Source organism: Nerophis ophidion, linkage group LG11 (assembly GCF_033978795.1).
Source record: "Nerophis ophidion isolate RoL-2023_Sa linkage group LG11, RoL_Noph_v1.0, whole genome shotgun sequence".
Classification (NCBI taxonomy): domain Eukaryota; kingdom Metazoa; phylum Chordata; class Actinopteri; order Syngnathiformes; family Syngnathidae; genus Nerophis; species Nerophis ophidion.
In genome coordinates this window covers 59730994-59752572 of record NC_084621.1, presented here as the reverse complement: position 1 = coordinate 59752572, position 21579 = coordinate 59730994, and the positions used below count along the sequence as shown (strand labels likewise).

The following is a 21579-nucleotide window of genomic DNA, read 5'->3' as shown; positions in this document are numbered from 1 at the left end:
AACAGGTTTGGTGCCTGGAGAGCATCGTAAGGCAAGTCCCATGATGTGAAGGCCTCCTCTCTATAATGTCTGGGGAATGACATAGACTTCACATAGTCCATTCGACTTACATACTCTCACTTTCCTCGGTGGTTCTAGCTAGTATCTTCCTTCTCTCTTATTCAATAGGATGGCAACATTTTATGGAATAAATTTAAATGAGTTGTGTTCAAACATAATTGAATTTGGCATGTATCAATTTCAGTCATAATTATCCTCTCTTAAATCTACAAATGTATGACTTTTAGCACAATGAAATACTGAGGCAAATGATGACAGACTGTTTTTTTGCTGTAAACCATGCAAATCTCTAGACAACGAGTCACATCGTCTCCATTTTTACTTCATGGAGAGTTTAGAAAACAGATTCTTTAGACAAGTGGACTTCATCTGTCTTTTATTTGTAGCCCGACCTGTGGGTTCTGGCCAACAGACAGCTGATGCTCTGCACATTTAATTTTCTTCTCCCTTTCTGATTTTAGTCCTCGTGCATGCAACGTCGTAAAAACGCTTGATTAAAAGTGTTGACATTATTGTGTTCCATCTGCAATAAACCGCAATGACATTTCCCTTGGGGCAGGTGGTAGTTCCTTAAGTTACAGGTACCATGTCCAACTGTGCGCAATCTGTTCTCCTGGCATACGGAGTGGGCGGGCTTTGTTGTGGTAGGTGATTCTTACGATGACCAAAATGTAGACATAACAGTCTACAGCTCAATAGTCTTTTTCTAATTTTAGGAAAAACATGACTGTGCAAATATATGAAAAAGGACATTGTGTGGTTCATTTAATTTTCCTCTTTGTCAGAAAACATGCTTCTGTCTCTCCTCCCTTGAGCTCTAACCACAAGCCAATGAAGTGAGGACAGTGAACACATGTTTGTGTTTGATATTACAAAGGAATCTCCAAACATTCTCTAAAAATAAAGGGGTTCCGAGAAAAGCCATGCGTTGGTCTTTTTGGCATCGGTTCTCCAATGCGGTTGGTAAAACGGGTCCTTATGTAAAGAGCAATGAGTTACATCTATACTCACGACTTATCCCACAAGTCAGATAGGATCCTTGGAACCACAACATCAGGTACTCAAACATATGGGGTACCGAATGGAAAAGTTAGGTCACACTTTTCGAGCAGATATAGTTCTCAGATTTAACTCACTTTTCTCAGATTTAGCTAATTTTCCTCTCATTTAGGTCTAAATTAAATGTTGACTCTAAATAGTACATCTGAATGTTTAATCTACACCTAAACCTTAAATATACATCTATATGTTAAACTTTAACCTATATCTTAAATTGAAATCTGTGTATAATCTAAATGTAAGCGCCATATGTTAAATCTAGACCTACATGTTGAATCAAAACCTAAATATTAAATCCAAACCTATACGGTAGACCTAAAACTAAATGTTAAATATAAACCATCCATCCATTCCTTTTCTACCGCTTATTCCCTTTGGGGTCGCGGGAGATGCTGGTGCCTATACCAGCTACAATTGGACGGAAGGCGGTGTACACCCTGGACAAGTTGCCACCTTGTTGCAGGTTAAATCTAAACCTCAATATTAAATCAAAATCCATACGTTAGACCTAAACCTAAAAGTTGAATCTGAACCTAAATATTAAATCCAAACCTAAATGTTAAATCTAAACCTAAATGTTAAATATAAATAAATAAATGATAAATGGGTTGTACTTGTATAGCGCTTTTCTACCTTCAAGGTACTCAAAGCGCTTTGACACTACTTCCACATTTACCCATTCACACACACATTCACACACTGATGGAGGGAGCTGCCATGCAAGGCGCCAACCAGCACCCATCAGGAGCAAGGGTGAAGTGTCTTGCTCAGGACACAACGGACGTGACGAGGTTGGTACTAGGTGGGAATTGAACCAGGGACGCTCGGGTTGCGGACGGCCACTCTCCCCACTGCGCCACGCCGTCCCAATATAAATACTAAATCTAAATGTGAGAGCTAAATGTAAAATCAAATCCTAAATACTCAATCTAAATGTGAGCGCTAAACCACTCGCCCGGTGTGAAGATGAACATTTATAGAATGTCAATATTCCACCAATCTTACATTTTTTTTTTTTTATTATTGCGGAAGAAAGAAACATGACCTACGCCTAATGACAAATGATGCAGATAAAAGTTGCAAAATATTTTTTAAAATGTTAGCTCTCAACGTGTTAGTGTGCAAGTTGTGTTGCATGAAGTCAAGGAGACACTCAAACACGTCGATGCTGCACCGCCGCATTTGGCAATGAATGGAATTGCTTCTAAGGGATGCAGTGTGCATGAATACATATTATTCTATTTGTATGTGATAGATTTAACATTTAGCGCACACATTCAGATTTAGATTTAACATTTAGGTTGAGATTTAACATTTAGCGCTGACATTTAGATTTGGATTATTTAGATTAAAAATACATGTTTAGATTCAAGATTTAGGTTTAAATTTATTATATAGATTCATATTCAAGATTTAGGTTTGGATTTAACATTTATATAACATATTAAGAGTTAATATTTAATTTTAATTTAAATGTGATGAAATATATCTGCTAGAAAAGTGTGACTGATCTTACACATACACACATGCCATCAAATCACATTCAATGCAGAATATGTGTTGTATATAGAGTTTGAACAGCCTGAATAACTATTTTATTTTTGGGAACATTTAAGTTTCTTATTGGCTGATGTGCAGCATTAATACAGTAGTTCCTACTTCCAGCACCGTTCTTAATCTCTGAATAATACTGGCACCCTGCTTTCATCGTTGTACATTTACATATTTCAACGGTAAGAAGAAGTGTTCCCAAGCAGATTTTAAAGATGGAAGAGTCTCCAGACAGGGACACATTTTGGTTCCAGTACTGTTCCCTGGGGAACGCCGCAAATTATACTTAGAGCTATAAACTCGTGTTCGCCTAGATCAGGGGTGGTTAACCCGCGACTCTCTGCCCACTCTGATGTTGCTCAGCTGCATAATCGCCGACCCCCCCAATTATTTCGGGGAGTTTCCGGATTTTGGTACCTCTCCCGGACATCACTCGGGGCTAACATTCTGCGATTTTCACTCGGACTACAACATTGAGGGCGTGCCATGATGGCTTTACTTTTAACGTCCTCTACAACATGTCATCGCGCCCGCCTTTCCACCATGCTGACTGCGTGCCGGCCGGACGCATGCATTTCGGTTCTACCATCGTCACACGTACGAGACTGCAAGGCATACTTGGTCAACAGCCATACAGGTTACACTGAAGGTTGTGATATAAAAAACTTAAACACTCTTACTAATATGCACCACACTGTGAACCCACACCAAACAAGAATGACAATCACATTTCGGGAGAACATCCTCACAGTAACACAACATAAATGCAACTCAACAAATACCCAGAATCCTTTGCATCCATGACTATTCCTGACTATATTATACACCCCGCTAGCACCAAACCCCCCGCGCCCTCCCCACCCCTCCCTCCGTGCGTCGGTTGAGGTGGGCGGGGTTGGGGGCGCCCCACAACCTTCAGTGTGGCCCTTTATGGCTGTTGAACAACTATGCCTTGCAGTCGTGTACGTCCACCTGTGTAACCCACATACAACATGTACTGGGCTTGCAAGCTGTTCGTACATGTTGTAGAAGGCGTCAAATACAGTGGCTTCATAGCACACCCTTATTTTTGTTATCTGAGTGACCATCAGCAGATATTCGCGAGAATGGTTGCTTTGAAAATTCGCGAACCTCCCTGAAAATTTGGGAGGTCTGTCAAGTGTAATGCTGTCAAGCGCAATTCATGTAAAAGTCGCGGGCCGAGTGTCTAAGACCCCTGGTCTATACATAGCACAAAGCAAAATAAAACTCTTTATGCTGTGTTATTTCATTTTAAATTTCAAAAGAGTTTTGTGGCTCCCATTGTCTTCTTTATTTTGTGAAACGGGTCAAAATGGCTCTTTGAGTGGTAAAGGTTGCCGACCCCTGGCCTAGATTCACATATTGCTTACAGATTTGGTTCACTAGTTTTTACCCAGGTCAAGACCAGCCCTCTGATGCCATACCGTTTTAATTTGTCCATTAAGATATTGTGGGTAAATGTGTTATATGCTTTTGTTAAGTCCATTAACACTGCCGCTACATAATGTTTACAATCTATTGCATAGGTAATTTCTTGCATTATTTTGATTAATGCCATCGATGTTGAGACTCTGTGTCCGTATTGGTAGTCCGCAGGGGTTCTACTTTTATCGAACTGAAAAATCATACTACGAATACAAGTAGCATTACAATCCTATATATGAGTAATATTGATATTTGGATTTTTGCCGCCAATTTTAGACACAATGTCTATTTTGAAGCAAAATTATGAACACCATTTTCATTAGCATTTGGAAATACCAAGGAACCCGTAGCCTGAATGGAAAATCAAGGTAGTTTCACCAACATGTTTACCACATAGCGTTTGCTTCATCCTTCCGCTCTTTCAAACAAGTCTATATTAAGTGTCGGTTTTGTTTTTTTATAGATTAGCCGACAGCTAAGTGTGAAAGAAATGTTTTTCTGTCAATAACGTCAGTGACCACAAATGTGCTTGAAGTGTGACAGGGGGCCGGAAGAGTCCCTTTCGGATCGGAAAGCAAGAAAGTGTTGACAACAGTGCATATGTGTGGGTGTCCCGAGCACAATTTAGTACCTGGCCACAGTGTTGGTTGTTTCCTTCACTGTCGACACACACACACACACACACACACACACACACACACACACACACACACACACACACACACACACACACACACACACTTAAGTGCCTTACAGCAAAAAAAGTTTAAACAGGATTTCCTCATTCTTTGTTGCTGTATTGAAAACATGATTGTATTCAAGATACCATGACTACTGTGGGCGTGTTAACACAAATTATAAGATTAATAGTCTTTTCTGTGAACATGTTTTTAAATGGTGGTACTGGTACATCTCAAAGTAGCACCAAATTGGTTGTTGTTCAGCCCTTTGTCCGTAACACCAGAGAGTTAATTATACTCTATTGGCCCCCGCTTGTGTGGTCTACACTGCATTTGTGGTTGACCTGGCAGCCAAAGAGAAATCTTTTAATTAGGCCTGTGTTTATGCTCAGGGAAAATGATTGTGGATGAGTAAGAGGGACCCGATAAGGCTCCTTTTCTTCGAGACAGTACAGTATATAAAGTGGATATACTATATAAGGCCACAGTTTGTCTCCCCTTAACTGGCCCAATTACCCACAATGTACTTATTCATTAAAGTAATCATGAATCTCTAAATAGGGCCGTGCACTACTTTTCTCTCAGAACCTTGTCCAAATTCCAAGTCACTTATCTCCTGTAGCTATAAATACATCTGTTGATTATCTCCACGTCAGACCTTATTAGGAGCTGTGTACATACAACACGGTGCACGATATCCTAGCAACGCTGGACCAATTAGAGGCTGATCGATGCAAACGCAGATTTGTCTGAGTTGCAAACAGAAAGTTACTCTTGTTAAACCTCGCACCGAAAGTGCACTACGTCTTTGTTTTGTTTTACCAGTAGCAAGTTTCATTTTACGCAAGGTTTGTCATGCACAACTTTTTACACTAGCTAATTCATTCTTCACATTCCAAAGTGACGGTTGTCTGCAACAACAGCGAGAAATACTCCCATGTTTTCAGGTTTCTACACGAAAAACCGAGTAAAGAGCTGCATGTGCAAGTGCATATATGCACACACACACATAACTTTGCGTTTGTGAGTGCGTTGGTGAACCAGGCGGGCATTGTGTGATGAGGGGGGTGTGAGAGTTAGGTCGCGGGGGGATTGACTTGTCTACATCAACACTGCTCCAAGGCGCTGTCACTCAGCAAGTAAACCTCATCGCTGGGGAACGCGACCTCACTACTGAATAAACACACCTCACACATTCACAAGCAACCATGCAGTAATGTGCAAAAATAAGACCGAAATGACGCAATTCGGGTAACTAGGAAAGCTTGATAAATGAATTATATGGATGCAGGGAACTAATTATTTCTTTTTTATTGTACTCATTTTACAGTAGCTTGTGAAATGGATGATAGTCATGATGATTACCATTGGGAGGAATGTAGGTGAATTGCTGATATTGGCTCCTCTTCCTCTTGCCGTTGCACACGTAGAAGTTTACCTGCACCGGGTTAGCTATTCTCTGGTTCCGGTATGGTGGGATCTCAACAAAAAGTGTATTCTGAAATAAAAAAAAACAACAACATTGTATTACTAGATGGACAGATGGTAAAATACTTGTGATTCAATTGGGATTCTGGCTCGAACATTGTCTGCTTTAGTTAGTAGTACAGTGGCACCTCAACTTAAAAGTGTTTTCAGATAAGAGTTGTTCTGCTTCAAGTTGCAAGCACACATTTAAGATACACGCATCCTCGCCCTATAAGATCTGCCCAAAACATCCGGTTCTACTCGCTATTATAATAGCCAGAGATCGACATGACTTTGTTTTTCAAGGGAAGGAAAGTTAAAGTACCACTGATAGTCTCATACACACACTACGTGTGGTGAAATTACTCTTTGCATTTGACCCATCTCCTTGTTCCACCCCCTGGGAGGTGAGGGGAGCAGTGAGCAGCAGTGGCGGTGGCCAGGCTCGGGAATCATTTTGGTGATTTAACCCCCAATTTCAACCCATGATGCTGAGTGCCAAGCAGAGAGGTAATGGGTCCCATTTTTATAGTTTTTGGTATGACTCGGGCTGGGTTTGAACTCACGACCTAGGCGGACACTCTAACCACAAGGCCACTGAGAAGAAAGTGACTGTTAAGGTCAGTGCTGAGAAGAAGAGGATTATATTAAATGAATTAAATAAATGCATTACAAAACACATGATAGATCGTGTTGCTGACTCGGCGAAACCATTTGTGCAAACACTGCTCCATACTGGAGCAGAGTGAGTCTACCGCCAGCCCAGGATGTTAAAATAAAATCTAAATAGCGGACATAAGTCAATGAAAATATGGAAGAACTGTTGATGGAGTGTTTGACGGCAAAGCAGCTTGAAGGAGATGCACTAGAAGTCCACTCTATGCTTTACAATGCTGTACATATATTTGCTACTAAATTGTTTTTTTTGGAAACACTTTAGTATGGGAAACATATTCTAAGTAACAAAGACTTAATTTAGAGTTATTTGGTTATGGTTAGGGTTATAATAAGGCCATGCAGAATAAGGCATTAATAAGTACTTAATAATGAGTAATTAAGAGCCAATATGTGACTAATTTGCAATAAGCAACTAATTAATGGTGAATATGTTCCCCATATTAAAGTGTTATGTTTTTTTTGTTTTGATTTTGCTGCAGCTTTTATGGTAAATTGTAAATGGGTTGTACTTCCATAGCGCTTTTCTACCCCTTTTTAAGGAGCCCAAAGCGCTTTGACAGTATTTTCCACATTCACCCATTCACACACACATTCACACACTGACGGCGGGGGCTGCCATGCAAGGTGCTCACCAGGTCCCATCAGGAGCAAGGGTGAAGTGTCTTGCCCAAGGACACAACGGACGTGAATAGTATGGTAGAAGGTGGGGATTGAACCAGTAACCCTCAGATTGCTGGCACAGCCACTCTACCAACTTCGCCAACCCGTCCCCCCAATTACATATACTGTAATATTGTACATGGTAATTGGGATTTCTTATGTATTGTAAACATTATATAAATATATAATACAATCCATCCCATTCATTTTTTACCACTTATTCTCTCTGGGGTCGCTGGTGCCTATTTCAAATACAATCTGGCGGAAGGCGGGGTACCCCCTGGACATGTCGCCACCTCATCACAGGGCCAACACAGATAGACAGACAACATTCACACTCACATTCACACACTAGGGCAAATTTAGTGTTGCCAATCAACCTATCCCCAGGTGCATGTCTTTGGAAGTGGGAGGAAGCTGGAGTACCCGGAAGAACCTACGCAGTCACGGGGAGAACATGCAAACTCCACACAGAAATATCCCGAGCCCGGGATTGAACCCAGGACTACTCGGGACCTTCGTATCGTGCTGCCCCATATAATATAATATAATAACATAATATTTCAGTATATATTATATACTGTATATGTAATATATAAATGCTACATATATGTTATATTTTATATTGCTACTACGGTACGTTTTTGGTGTACTTATTACCTGCATTATCCCTTCCATCCTTACCCTTTCCATCCTTTGAAACTGAGCTACTGTGTGGAACTATTTCCCTTGTGGATCATTCAAATTTGTCTAAGTCTAAACTACGCTAGTTGTTCGTAATGCATTTTATTGTATAGTTTTTATACAACATAAGTGTGTTTTTCTTTTGAACAGGTATGGTACATGTTAAAATGGTGCAGTTTTTCAGAGGGAGAAGCAGCAATACATTGATTCAAATTTCACTGGAAGATGTTGATCTGAGTTACAAGTGTTTTGAGTTAAGAGCGCCGTCACAGAACTAATTAAGCTTGTAGGTGGAGATACTACTCTACAGACAGCTACGTAGTAATTAATGTTTTTCCTCGCAATGCAGCTGGAAATGTTTCCAAGAAGTGGAAGTAGGAAATGGTTCAAATTAGTTTGGGCTGTTTAGATGGCACAGTAGAGCCCGTGCGGTTGGTTTAGTGCCCATGTTTGTGTCTGAGGAAACCCCCGGGCTTTAGCTTTATCCCTGTACAGCACGACCAACGAGAAGTAGCGGTCTTATTTGTTTGCACAGCACACAGTAAGACTTGGCAAGTCCGGACGGATGTGACTCTTTTTCATGCTTTTTCTCTTAAACACAAAGAGAAAAAAATGTGCGTTTGTAATGAGTCTATGTATCTGGTTTCTTGGGTGTCACTCCGGTTTGGGTGTAAACAGGCTAGAACGGTGCACGTTGACAGAGAGCAGGTTTACATTGGCCATAGTGGAGAACAAAAACAATGGAGGGGGGGACAGGGGCCTGACCTGGTCTGCCGTCCAGATGATTATAAAGAAAATATGCAGGTGGCTGTGAGGGTAAAATGTGTGCGTCTGTAAGGCTTTCCCTCTTCTTTCCCCTCACAGTGAATGTTAGCACACTTCCAATGGCAATAAAAGCAAACGCAGGCAGTCTGGAGCGTGTTAAGACAGTCGGGTGACATAAGAAAAGAATTCCAACGCTCTCCTGCTGTCTCTTCCTACTGTGGTATTCGCATTTCACTGACCTCGCGTGTCCAAACTACCTCCCTCGCTGCGTCCCGCTCACTGCTTATTTTTCCAAGCAATCGGGACTCAGGCTTTAGATATCAGGCTAATTACCAGAGTTCATTATTTACCGTCCTGATGCAATCACTTCACCTGAAAAGCAACATGAAGTTGCAGCATTTAGGCGTGTACGCTTCTGCTCGGCGCAGTAATGAGGGAAGTGATTAGTGACTCAAAACGCAGCCACTACCTACAAGGAAACACTCTTTAAAGTCCTGTTCCGTACTTTCAAGACTTGAAGGACATGCGCAAAACAATTGACCTTTCCTTCTCATGATGATTTCCATATTTACTGCATATAGGCGCCGACCCCTGAAACCAATTTCCAAACTTTAAATTGAATTGTTCTCGTTAATTTTGTGGCGAGTTTGGTCCGTTTTATATAATAAAAATGTTACAGATCAAATAGTCTATAAGTACCAAAGCCTAACCAATAAATCTGTTTATAGAGACATACTGTAGTAACTTGAAGTAAATAATGACGATTAAAAACCATCCATCCATTTTTTTACCGCTTTTTCCCTTTGGGGTCGCGTAGGGCGCTGGTGCCTATCTCAGCTACAATCGGGCGGAAGGCGGCGTACACCCTGGACAAGTCGCCATCTCATCGCAGAGATTAAAAACCAATTACAAACAAAAAATAAATGAACTAAAAGCAGTGTTTTTTTTCTCACATTGTGTCGACTTTTTTCTTATAAAATTGGTAACAAATTGTCATATACTTTGTTTTTCTGTAATATTGCAATATTTTCTCGTAAAATTATTTTTTATGTAAAATTATTACTTTTTAATGCAAAATGGTGACATTTGTCGTAGAGAATTCTGACATTTATCACAATATTGCCAAGTAAGAATTCCAATGATTATTATAAGATTGCCAAAATTTAAAACTTTTCTTGTAAAACTGCGACTGTTATTGAGAGTAAAATTCCAACTTTTATCATGATATTGCAAAAATGTTCTGTTTTTGTTGTAAAATGTTGATTTGCATTGAGTAAATTCCGACTTTTTATTATAAAACTGCCAAAATTCTAAGTTGTTTTTTTTTAAAACTGTGACCTTTTTCTTTTTCGCAACAAACGTTGTTATATTTGCATAGTATGTATGTATTATTAATGTTGTAAAAAAAAATCTTTATATATCTAGAAAGGGTGGTCCTAAAGAGGTAGGAATTATTCGGAGGTCTCAAGAAGGTAACAATAGAATAATGTGTGTGTGTGTTTGCGTGTTTGCGTGTGTGTGTGTGTGTGTGTGTGCGTGTGTTTGCGTGTTTGTGTGTGTGTGTAGGCTTGTTTATGTTTTCAATGAGAATGTCATTGATGCGCAAGCGACTTGGTTGCTTGAGAGAGTAACTTTTTTGCATGAAAATTCCATTCGGGATTGCATGGGCTAATCATCGGCGTCTTGAAGCCACCTGTAATGCCTTAGCGAAGGTTACATCATGTGACGAGGGGACAGATTACAGAGAGACAGCCAGAAAGTGTCAGGGGAGGATAGGAGAGCATGAACAGTCATGTCATTGAGGGACACTTACAGATTTGACGGAGTCTTTGTCAACTTTGGCTTCTGTTTCCCACAGATGATGACCATCTGCACACAAAAAAGGTTGAACACAATCAGATTATGGTTAAAAAATTACGATCACTGTATACCGTGTACACATGTGCGAGTGTTACTAGAGTGTAATTACTCATCTCAAGTTTATTCATTTGATGCACCAACTTAAAGAATGCTGGAGACATTTGTGTGTGATTAATTCAGTGTCAATGAGTTTTTTCAGGTCTCCTCTTTCACTTTCAATTCTCTGTACATACCTACATTTATATTCCTCGATCTTAATCTAATGGGTCATTTAAAATACTTAAATCCGACTTTCTCTATTGAAATATTCCTTTTTTTTTTTTTTAATTTCCAGCTTGTTGTGGTAAGTAGTATTTGTTTTCTGCCATGCAATGAAAGGCTTGTGAGTTGTGACATACATTTTAGAGCTCTGCACACTGTAGGTTATTTCCTATAATGTCATACCGCACCTCAAGGAACAATTAGTCAAGGCTCTGATCGAGCAATTAGCACAGACCACAGTGCAATTTTCTTTTCTCTTTTTCATGGCTATCATGACTCAACTGAATGTGGCACAGACAAGCATGAGCAACGTAGTCCACTGATACTAATGTTGGACTTTTTCAACTGTGTGTAGCAGTGGCTACTGGTGAGGTTTGCTCATTTGAGAAAAGAGGCTACCAGATAAGGTATAATAATAAAGGATTGTACCTTAAAGAATCATGTTATTAGAAGTGTTGGGGCCTAGCTCGCTACATGTAGCGAAGCTACGTAAGCTTAACTACATTTCCCAGTAGCTTGGCTATTTTTTAAACGATTAGCGATTCCCATAGCTTAGCTATTTTTAGACCCATGCAGCGGGTAGCTTAGCTACAAAGCTAAAAGCTACAAAAGAAGAGAGGAAGAAGAGAAAGAGGAAAGAAATAGAAAAATTGACGATATTGAACTCCACGGGCAAGAGACAACATTATACGGGAAAAATCAATGACGACTGAATGGTTTACTATGATGAATCAGGATTAATTAAGGTTAGGGCAAAACCTTATGGGCAGGCCAATCAGAGGCAATATAGGGCGGGTCATGGAACTATGAATTGGAATCATAACAGACACGCACATACCAAATGAGGATGAGGGAGTCTGAAAAATGGGAATACTCAAGCGGTGATTTAAAAAAACAAACAAAAAAACTAGTGGAATATGTAAGAGGGATTCTCTTCCGTAAATGTTTCTTTTAACGATGTAGACATCTTCCAGGAAACCCACAATGCGTTTAATTATCCACCTTTGGACAAATGTATGCGTTTGGATAAAACAATTCCCAAAACATTCATTTTATTTGTTAACCTTATAAGCCCATAGTCCGCGGAGGGAGTTGTAGCTACAATTAATCGAGTGTAACTTGTAGCTTAGCTTACTACATTTTCCAAGAAGCTTGCCCATCACTGGTTATTAGTTAACCATGGTAGTAAGGTCAACAGCACCGTCCATAATAATCATATAGAGTTTGATGAGAGGTTTATTTTGACGAGTTCAGTGGAACCTCAATTTATTTATACAAAACTTTAAAACCAAAGACCAAATAAAAACGCTTTGCTGTACGAACCTTGTCTCAGTGTACGGACGTTTTAGCTACCTATTGTGTGCCTGCAGTGCACACAATAGGTGGGCGGGCTTATCAGACTCTGTGCTAATGCAGTCAGCAAAGCAGCACAGTCATTAGCCACTGTGCTAATTGCTACTTTGTGCACTTTAAGTGTTTTTTCAGTCGTTTCACAGATTTTTTTAAATAGTTCTACTAGTTCAATATGAGGGCTTCACGGTGGAAGGGGGGTTAGTGTGTCTGCCTCACAATACGAAGGTCCTGAGTAGTCTGGGGTTCAATCCTGTGTGGAGTTTGCATGTCCTCCCCGTGAATGCGTGGGTTCCCTCCGGGTACTCCGGCTTCCTCCCACTTCCAAAGACATGCACCTGGGGATAGGTTGATTGGCAACACTAAATGGGCCCTAGTGTGTGAATGTTGTCTGTCTATCTGTGTTGGCCCTGCAATGAGGTGGCAAATTGTCCAGGGTGTACGCCACCTTCCGCCCGATTGTAGCTGAGATAGGCACCAGCGCCCCCTGCGACCCCAAAGGGAATAAGCGGTAGAAAAAAATGGATGGATTGATAGTTCAATTTGAGTCCAAAGAAAGCAATGGATTGATGAAGTGATGTGTGAATTGAAACATTCAGGTCGACACTGTCCATCAGTCCTTTCTCTGTATCCGGCCGGCTACATGGGGGAAAAAGATTAACCAACAAAGTAAATAAAATTGTGTTTTTGAATTGTAAGAAGTGTAGCAAACTGGCTGTTAAAGATAAGAAGTTTGGGGATTTCAAACTTTCAGTGCACCACATGGCTAGTGACAGTGTGTGTGTCGGCAGGGTAGCTGAAAATGAGGACAGTTCAGCTCGTTGTTGTGATTTACTTATTAAAGAGAAAGTTGATCCATCACCCTCTTGTTATGTTTGTTTGAAATACAGTATCATATAGCGTTTTATTTTGTGTTCAAAGTGTACAAACTATTTTCTAAAATATGGACCATTGTAGATGTTGGAACCCGTTATTCATGTATACATTGTTTCGTGTGAGAAAATTTGCTTCAATATACAAATTTTTCTTTTTACAAACTCCGTTCAAGAACCAATTAAGTTCGTAAATTGAAGTTTTCCTGTACATGCACATGAGAGATTAACACTACTGCTGTGTATATATGGTACAACTATATATATACAGCGGCATAGCTCGGTTAGTAGAGTGGCCATGCTAGCAACTTGAGGGTTCCAGGTTCGATTCCCGCTTCCGCCATCCTAGTAACTGCCTTTGTGTCCTTGGGCAAGACACTTTACCCACCTGGTCCCAGTGCCACTCACACTGGTTTAAATGTAACTTAGATATTGGGTTTCACTATGTAAAGCGTTTTGAGTCACTAGAGAAAAGCGCTATATAAATATAATTCACAATACTCATAATACTCACAACCATGAGTCAATGCATTATTACTGTTCAGTAGGTGAATGAATTGTACAACAGAATAAGTAACTCTGCTTGAGGTAAGTCTGCTTGGGCCATCAGAATTACTAAAAGCACAGAAGAGATCAGACAAAAGGAATAAGAAGCAAAAAGATGAGCCTTCTTAAGGTTACAGTGAGGTGAACCAAGAGAGAATCTCACTCGCCATGGCTGCGGAAGAGTAACAAGGAGGAACATTTCTGATCACGACCTGAGCTACTACCTCCTCGAGAAAAATATTGCTTTAAAATATCTGCCTCTAGATATTTCCTCACACGTTTCATGACTCAAAACAATTATGCTTTAATAGGTACCATTATGGACGTCAATGTAAAACTAAGAATGACATGGGATGGAGGCATATGAGTCTTTTAGTCAGAGGATGCTGTTCGACTGACAACCACAAGTAATTTCCATTCACGTCTTCTCAAAATACTTATGATGCAGACAAATCCTCCCACTTAACGCATCCTTCGCCCACACAAGATGCAGCCACATTCACATATGACTCTAAGTTACAATATCATCAGCTCTACCTGTCAATGATATTAAACAGGAATACTTGGAGTAAACCCGGCCAGAGTTTGGTCTGGGAAATTGTTGGCTAAAATCCTGTCCCGATTAAACTGAGGAATGGATAAACACATGTTTTGATATTTTTGTCCATGACTCACTTAAAGCTGTTTAGGAGCTCTGCAAGATCAACACAGACAACCAGTCATCATTGTAGTCACTCGGTACACAATGCAACTCTCTCAAAAATCGCCATCTCATTTCATGTACAATGAATATGTTTATTGATTCACTCAAAATGCTACTTTGTTTGCTCACTAAGACCAATAGTTGAGGAAGACAAAGTCTGCAGAATAGTGGATCTGAATAAAATACTTTACATGTTTGTTGTAAAACTGCACTGGCTTCTCTATTCAAATGCTAATTTAACATAATCATTTTTTTTTTCATAATAGTTTGCTGTCTTGTACAAGGTTCATTTCCCTTGGTCTTAATGAAAGTCACAATGGCGTACAGGGAAGATTTAAGAGGATTTGACGAACGGCAGTGATGCATCTGTTATTTTCTCTGAATTACCTGTTTTCTGACAAACTGAGATTGGTAAAAATGGAAAAATATGCATGCGCTTTGGATTGTGAGCTCTAAATTATGCCTTGACAGAGGTAACGTGACAGGTTTTGAGTCAAAAACTGGGTTATTCTTGGTGTATCGCTGGGAAAATATGAGTGCTTTGATTCGTGGCTGCGGCATAGAGAAAGTCAAAGCCAGGAGTAAGCTTATATCTTTTAGTCAAGCCTCCAGCTGTTTGGGTTTGGTCTTGAAAAAGATCTAAAGTCTGAGGCTGATGGTTATAGGACGATCCAGCGCTTCATACTTTGTATACTATTTTGAGGTTAATGGTATATAGAACTGGGGAACTGTTTCTTAATATTGGGCGGGAAAAGCTCCAGCTCCCTTCAACTCTACCCAGGATAAACAATAACGCTAATGGACGAATAGATGGACAACATTCACAAGACTGTGGGCGAGTTTGTGTCAGATGCACAGTTTGTCGTCTTTTTCTTTTGTTAGCCTAATGAGCCTCGATCCTCGAGTCAAGTTCCACTGAAGAGTCTGAATAAGTAAGATTTAACTCTCCATTTTCACTCATAGAAACAACCATAAGTCACAGGAACAACCATAAGTCACAGGACGTAAGTACATCGATTTGTTACTAAAATTTAAGCAAATTTTGACACAGTGATTTGACTTGGACACAATAAATCAAAATGAGTTTTGTGTGGTGGATTTTTTCCATCTAAATCCTGAAGAAAAGGGTGGTGGCTCACTTTATTCTACAACACGACCAAAACCTGGTGCCAACACTATTCACACCTTGCCTAAAGCCAAATGGTAGACTAGACACACTGCTGGAAGTACATGGAGCAATATGTCTGGTGTTTAGACTTGCCCCATGTAGACAGACTCAACAAAGTTGAGTTTGAATGAAATCAAACTGTGCAAATCACCATCTGTAAGGTTTAAGTTCTTTTGTTAAAAGGGTATGAGATAAGGTTTATTTCGGGTTACTGCAAAAAAAACTGGCTGTGCACGCTATTGCCTGCATGATCTTAGAAGAGCAACCTGAAGCAGACATGGATAAGAGCTAACTTTTGCCTACTGTGTTTCAGCTCGTGTGAGGCTTCTGAACCCCGGGCATTGCTCCAATCAGACCAGATGTAAAAACTATCCAGCTCACAAGGGAATTCCCTTACCCCACCCCCACGCCCTGAGTCAGAGTGTAGGATTACCCCATCTCTCTTTCTCTCCTGTGTATCTGTGAATTTCTTTTTTACCTGCCGTAACACTCATTCCATCTTGGCAAAGTAGGGCAAACAAGAACACAAACACTAGAAAGGCAGACTACACCCTGGATTAGTTGCTAGTTAATCACAGGGCATTTACTGTATGAATGGGGGCATTGAGCAGAAATCATCACTATGCCAGCTGTACGGAAGTCAGCAATGTAAAGCACAATAAGGCGAATGGAAAGGGAATCAAACTATTTATTTAATAGAAAAATGAAAGCAAACAATAGGTGCAAAATATTACTCTTCTTCTGCTCACTGCATGTTTCAGTTTATATGGTGGCTCCTTTAGGAAATTTACTATGCCACCAGTAAAAACCAACACAAGAACAACAATAATTTACATACTGAAGTTTAAACTCAATCATTTGGTTTTTCACTCAATAAAGTCAACACCCCAGACTCGAAAAGTTGCTACTCTGATATTTTTAAATACAATATTTAATACATTAACCTGAATACAAACCTTAACGGGGGACTTTTAATTCAAACTCTACTGTATATAGTATTTGAAAATCACTGATAACCAGATCTCAAATCTTCCACTTCCGTTTTACCAACCCGTAGGAAATCCCTTGCAGACCACGCTCTGAAAACGCTTCCCACTGCAGAGTGTAAACAAGCCCTCAGGCTAAAAGAAAAAGTGAGCATACAAAGAGAAAACAATAACAACTTTGCGTTTGTGGCGTCATTTATTCTGTGTTTAAGTGGAGCAATGGGGATGTTGCAGTTAAAACGCAGAAGTAATTATTTTTTTAAGGCCCCCACACTGGGATCAACTATGCTCTATGCTCAGTGGGTATGAGAGCAGTCTCCTGGGGTGGCAGAAAGACAATCAAAACAATGGAGAAGTGGAAGAGTCAAGTGTTTACTAATGATTGGCAGTTGGACATGGTTAAACACTAATAGTACTGTAAAATTAACAAGTAAAACAACGTATTATGCTTTATAGATTTTGAAATTTTTAATCCACTTTGGAGTTAAGGGTAGTGGTTGTCAAGTACAGGGCAGTATTACAACTTTGATACTTTGGTTTAAAATTGTGAGTTGTTTTGATAGGATGTACAGTCTTGTGCTTTTCCCCAAAAAATTCTAACCAAATTTACAAAATAAATCAGGACCATTCAGTAATTGTAAATTATTGGCTTTCTTGTTATATTTCTACATAGGGGCGTAATGATATTAAAACTTCATATCCCCGTTATTGGGACCAAGATTATCAGGGTTATCATTGTTGAATGTTGAACATGCTCAAAAAGCACTTATACACACACTGAAATATTTTAACCAATTTTTATTTTTAAATATTAAAATAAATGGACACACTTTATACTTCTTGGCAGAAGAAACTATTTATTGTTTTCTGGCTTTTTAAGAAAAATATTATTTTTATGTAAGGGTTTATGTATGTTTATCTTATGTTTTGATTTGCAAAAGTGTTTTAATTTGGTGGTCTGCACATCACCTCCCATGTGGACAGCCAGGGTTCGCGTCCCTGTGCTGAATGGGATAAAGGCAGGGGGCCGGACAACCTGGGTTACATTATTTCAAGTTTACATTGGGAAAATACTTTAATTCCTCTTGAATTCATGTTAGCATTTAGGCTAGCTAGCGAGCTTGTGCTAACTTGCTTTTCCAGTAAATGAGCTGTGTCATCGGTCTGTGAGTTTATCAAAGAACGGTTTGCAATACATTTTATTTAAAAGGATATTACTAACCGTCGGAAGTTCTTACCAAGTTTTGTTTATCGTTCATCATTACATCCCTAATTCTACAGTACTTCTAAATCACAGAAGTCAAACTCAAGGCCTGGGGGCAAAATCTGGACCGACACATTATTTTATGTGGCCCGCGAAAGCCTGGAAATAATATGCATTAATATAATGCTTAATCTTTTCTTACTAAGTATATTTGTTCTTTCCCTTTTGACATTAAAAATAATGTAATGAATGTAATGGGATAGCTTTTAAAATGCAATTTTATCAGAACAGAAATATCGTATTATCATGTATTCCAAAAATATTTTGGAATACATGATAATTTACTTAAGTATCTGCTTGGCTTATGATTTCAAATTGTAGACTGTAAAATTGACAATAGATTTTACGGTTAAATTACGCCGTAAAATCAACTTTCAGTTCAGTTCAGTTCAGTTTCAGTTTATTTCGAACACGCATTTGATACAATGTAATGCATCACACAATTCCAGTTGTTTCATTACAGCACGTCCGAAAAGGCGTGGGAAGAAGCAGAGCTTATTTAATCCTACCCCTTTCAATACCATAGCAATTTCATCCAATTTCCTTGTTCTCTGTAACAGAACCGTGAACAAATAAATATTAAATAAATAATACACTATAGTAAGCAAACAAATATTAAATGCATAAATAGTATTTGTCTCAATGAAAAATAAAAAAAAGGGAGAAAAGGGTTCATAATTCTTGTTTTGTGTACTTTGTGAACACTTGTACTTTGAGTAGTCTCTTTAACTGAATCATTTTTGGTGCTTTGTTTGATTTCTTTGGTTAATCTGTTCCATAATTTAATTCCACATACTGATATACTAAAGGTTTTAAGTGTTGTACGAGCATACAAATGTTTTAAATTCGATTTTCCTCTTAAGGTTATATTTCTCCTCTTTTGTTGAGAAGAATTGTTGTACATTCTTGAGTAGCAGGATATAGTTTGCTTTATACATAATTTTAGCTGTTTGCAAATGCACCAAATCGTTGAATTTAAATAATTGTGATTTAAAAAATAAAGGGTTTGGTACTGGCTGGGGAGAGGGAAGTCGGGGCTTCCCTGCTTAGGCTGCTGCCCCTGCGACCCGACCTCAGATAAGCGGTAGATGATGGATGGATGGATGGATGGGTTTGGTACTGTTTTTTTTTTCATATACAGTAAAACACTAAAACATTAAAAAACACACACACACAAAAAACAAAAAAACAACTAAAAGTCACAGCTCTGTTACTTGAATTTTACTGCTAAAAACAGTGGTATTGTTTCTCCATTCTATTCCATTTATTAAATTGTTTTATATGCAGTAAAAAACCCCACTGATTTTACTGTAAAATACTGGTGACAGAGCTGCCAGTTTTTAAAGTAAAATCTAAATATTTTTTTGCAGCTTATGACAAAAAAAATATTGTTAATGCATATACACATGTATATTTCACTGTGTAAAAGTGCTTTGAGTCACCAGAGAAAAGCGCTATATAAATAATATAACTCATTCACTTATATTCATATATTACTCATTGTTAAAAACGGCCCTCTGAGAGCAACCATAACTGCGAATTGGCCCTCAATGAAGTGTATTTTAACACCCCTGTTCTAAACCAACAATCACAACCACTTTAAAATTGTGGACCTTCATTAAACGGTGATATTCTTTACTGCAAAAAGACAGTAATGTGCGGTATATTTGAGATATAAGTAATAATTACATTTGTCATTTTTGCACATGGATACAGTAAATCAGAAGACAGAGAAGAATCACCGTATGTGAAATTGTGTTTGAAATGGGCTTTTTGACTTAAAGACCCCGAATGTGGTGGGTCATAAAAGTTCAAGTAAACGCAGACTAAGTACTAGACAGCCAACCTCTCCTGTGGACACCACAAATATGGAAAACAAACTAGTGATATCTGGACGGCAAGCTCGGGGGCGTGGGTCCCTGCAGCGCAGAGCTCCAAACTGGTTAATGTCTTTACCGGGTATTGAGGAGAGGGCTATGTAAAAAAGAAAAAAGAAATGAGGATAACGTAGACGGTTGTTTGTGAAAAGAGAGACTGAAAGGAAACGGTCGCGCAAGAGAGGAAGAGGTTTTGGTTGAAGGAAGAAAAATACATCCTACAGGAGGTCATACTACTCATATGGCATGGGAGGTGCAGGGGTTAGACAAAGGTGGCGCGCATGTACAAGAGTTTGGCACGGGGGAATCCCCTCCATGACTAAGTAAAGACAGAAGAAGGAAGACCCCTATATGAGCCAGGTCATCCACTTCCTCTTCCCCATCTCTGTCTCACCCTTAACCTCTGCGGTGCTTAACATTCGTAAGCATTTTAAACAGGAAACTTCGAGGCAAGGGTTGTGGCCATGAAGTCGAGTGCATGTGATTTCAATGCCCTCATTTTGATCACTAATCACTTGATCTTCTTTCACAATGACAACAATGATACAACGATTGATAATACAATTTGTTTATGGCAAATTTGTCTACTCCCCCTTCCACATACCACCTCCCCGGATTGTAAATAATCAAATGTATATACTTGTTATTATACTTTCTGAACTCACTATGCTTACTGATTGCTGTAAATATCCTACGAAGTCAGACGTACACTGTTTTAATGTCCATTTCTCTGATGATGCAATTGTTGATGACTGAAGTGCTGATATCAACCAAACCTAACCCCCCCCCCCCTCCACATCCCACCCCCTGAAATGGAAATAATGTAAATAATTCAATGTATACACTCTGATAATTAACTCGTGTGATGACTGTATTATGCTGATAGTGTATATTTATACCATGAATTGATTAACGTGGACCCCGACTTAGACAAGTTGAAAAACTTATTCGGGTGTTACCATTTAGTGGTCAATTGTACTGAATATGTACTCTACTGTAATATCTATACTAAAAGTTTCAATCAATCAATCAATCACAATAGTCATTGACAATCGACTCAAGAAAAAAAAATGGCGGCAGCAACCCCAAGGATTTCACTCTTAACACGTAAGAGACACAATTAACTTACTCAATTTACAAAACGGACCTTACTTTTCACGGCAGTACGCATTTTTTAGCAGAGGCATGTTGGAAATCTGGAGGATGCGACCTGGGTCGTTCCTTCGTTAGCCTGTTTCATTGCTAGCTAACAACAGAGAGTTAGCGTTCTGTAAAACACAAGTTTAGCTCTCCTTTTAGTCAGAGCCCGCCAGCTAAACGTTGTCTATATCAATTCAAGTACTTTATTATTCAATAGGAACTTCAGGTGTGATGTCATAAACTACCGTATTTACTTGAATTGCCGCCGTGGCGCTAATTAATTAAAAAAAAACTCTTCTCACTCCTGCGCTTACCAAAGGCATGCGGTAAAAGTAAGCATGCGCTAATTATTTTAAAACCTCTTCTCACTCCGGCACTTACTAAAGGTATGCAGTAAAAATTTGAGTGTGATGCAAGCTTAGACCTTAAATCCTACTGAATAGCTCTTAATCTTCTTCCCTTTATGCAATTTTAAATTACCGGTATTACCTCCATTTTGAAA

General features: G+C 39.2%; 1 protein-coding gene across 3 annotated transcripts in view; it reads right to left on the bottom strand.

Moving 5' to 3' along the window:
• LOC133562309 (nuclear factor of activated T-cells, cytoplasmic 1-like) overlaps positions 1–21579 on the bottom strand; it is a 110967-nt gene that overhangs the window by 47782 nt on the left and 41606 nt on the right. For all 3 annotated transcript variants that reach the window (XM_061916357.1, XM_061916356.1, XM_061916359.1), the window contains 2 exons: positions 10864–10919; positions 6162–6294 (listed from right to left, as the gene is read on the bottom strand). In XM_061916357.1, coding sequence (XP_061772341.1) covers positions 6162–6294; positions 10864–10919 — 189 coding nt within the window. The remainder of the gene's footprint in view (positions 1–6161; positions 6295–10863; positions 10920–21579) is intronic.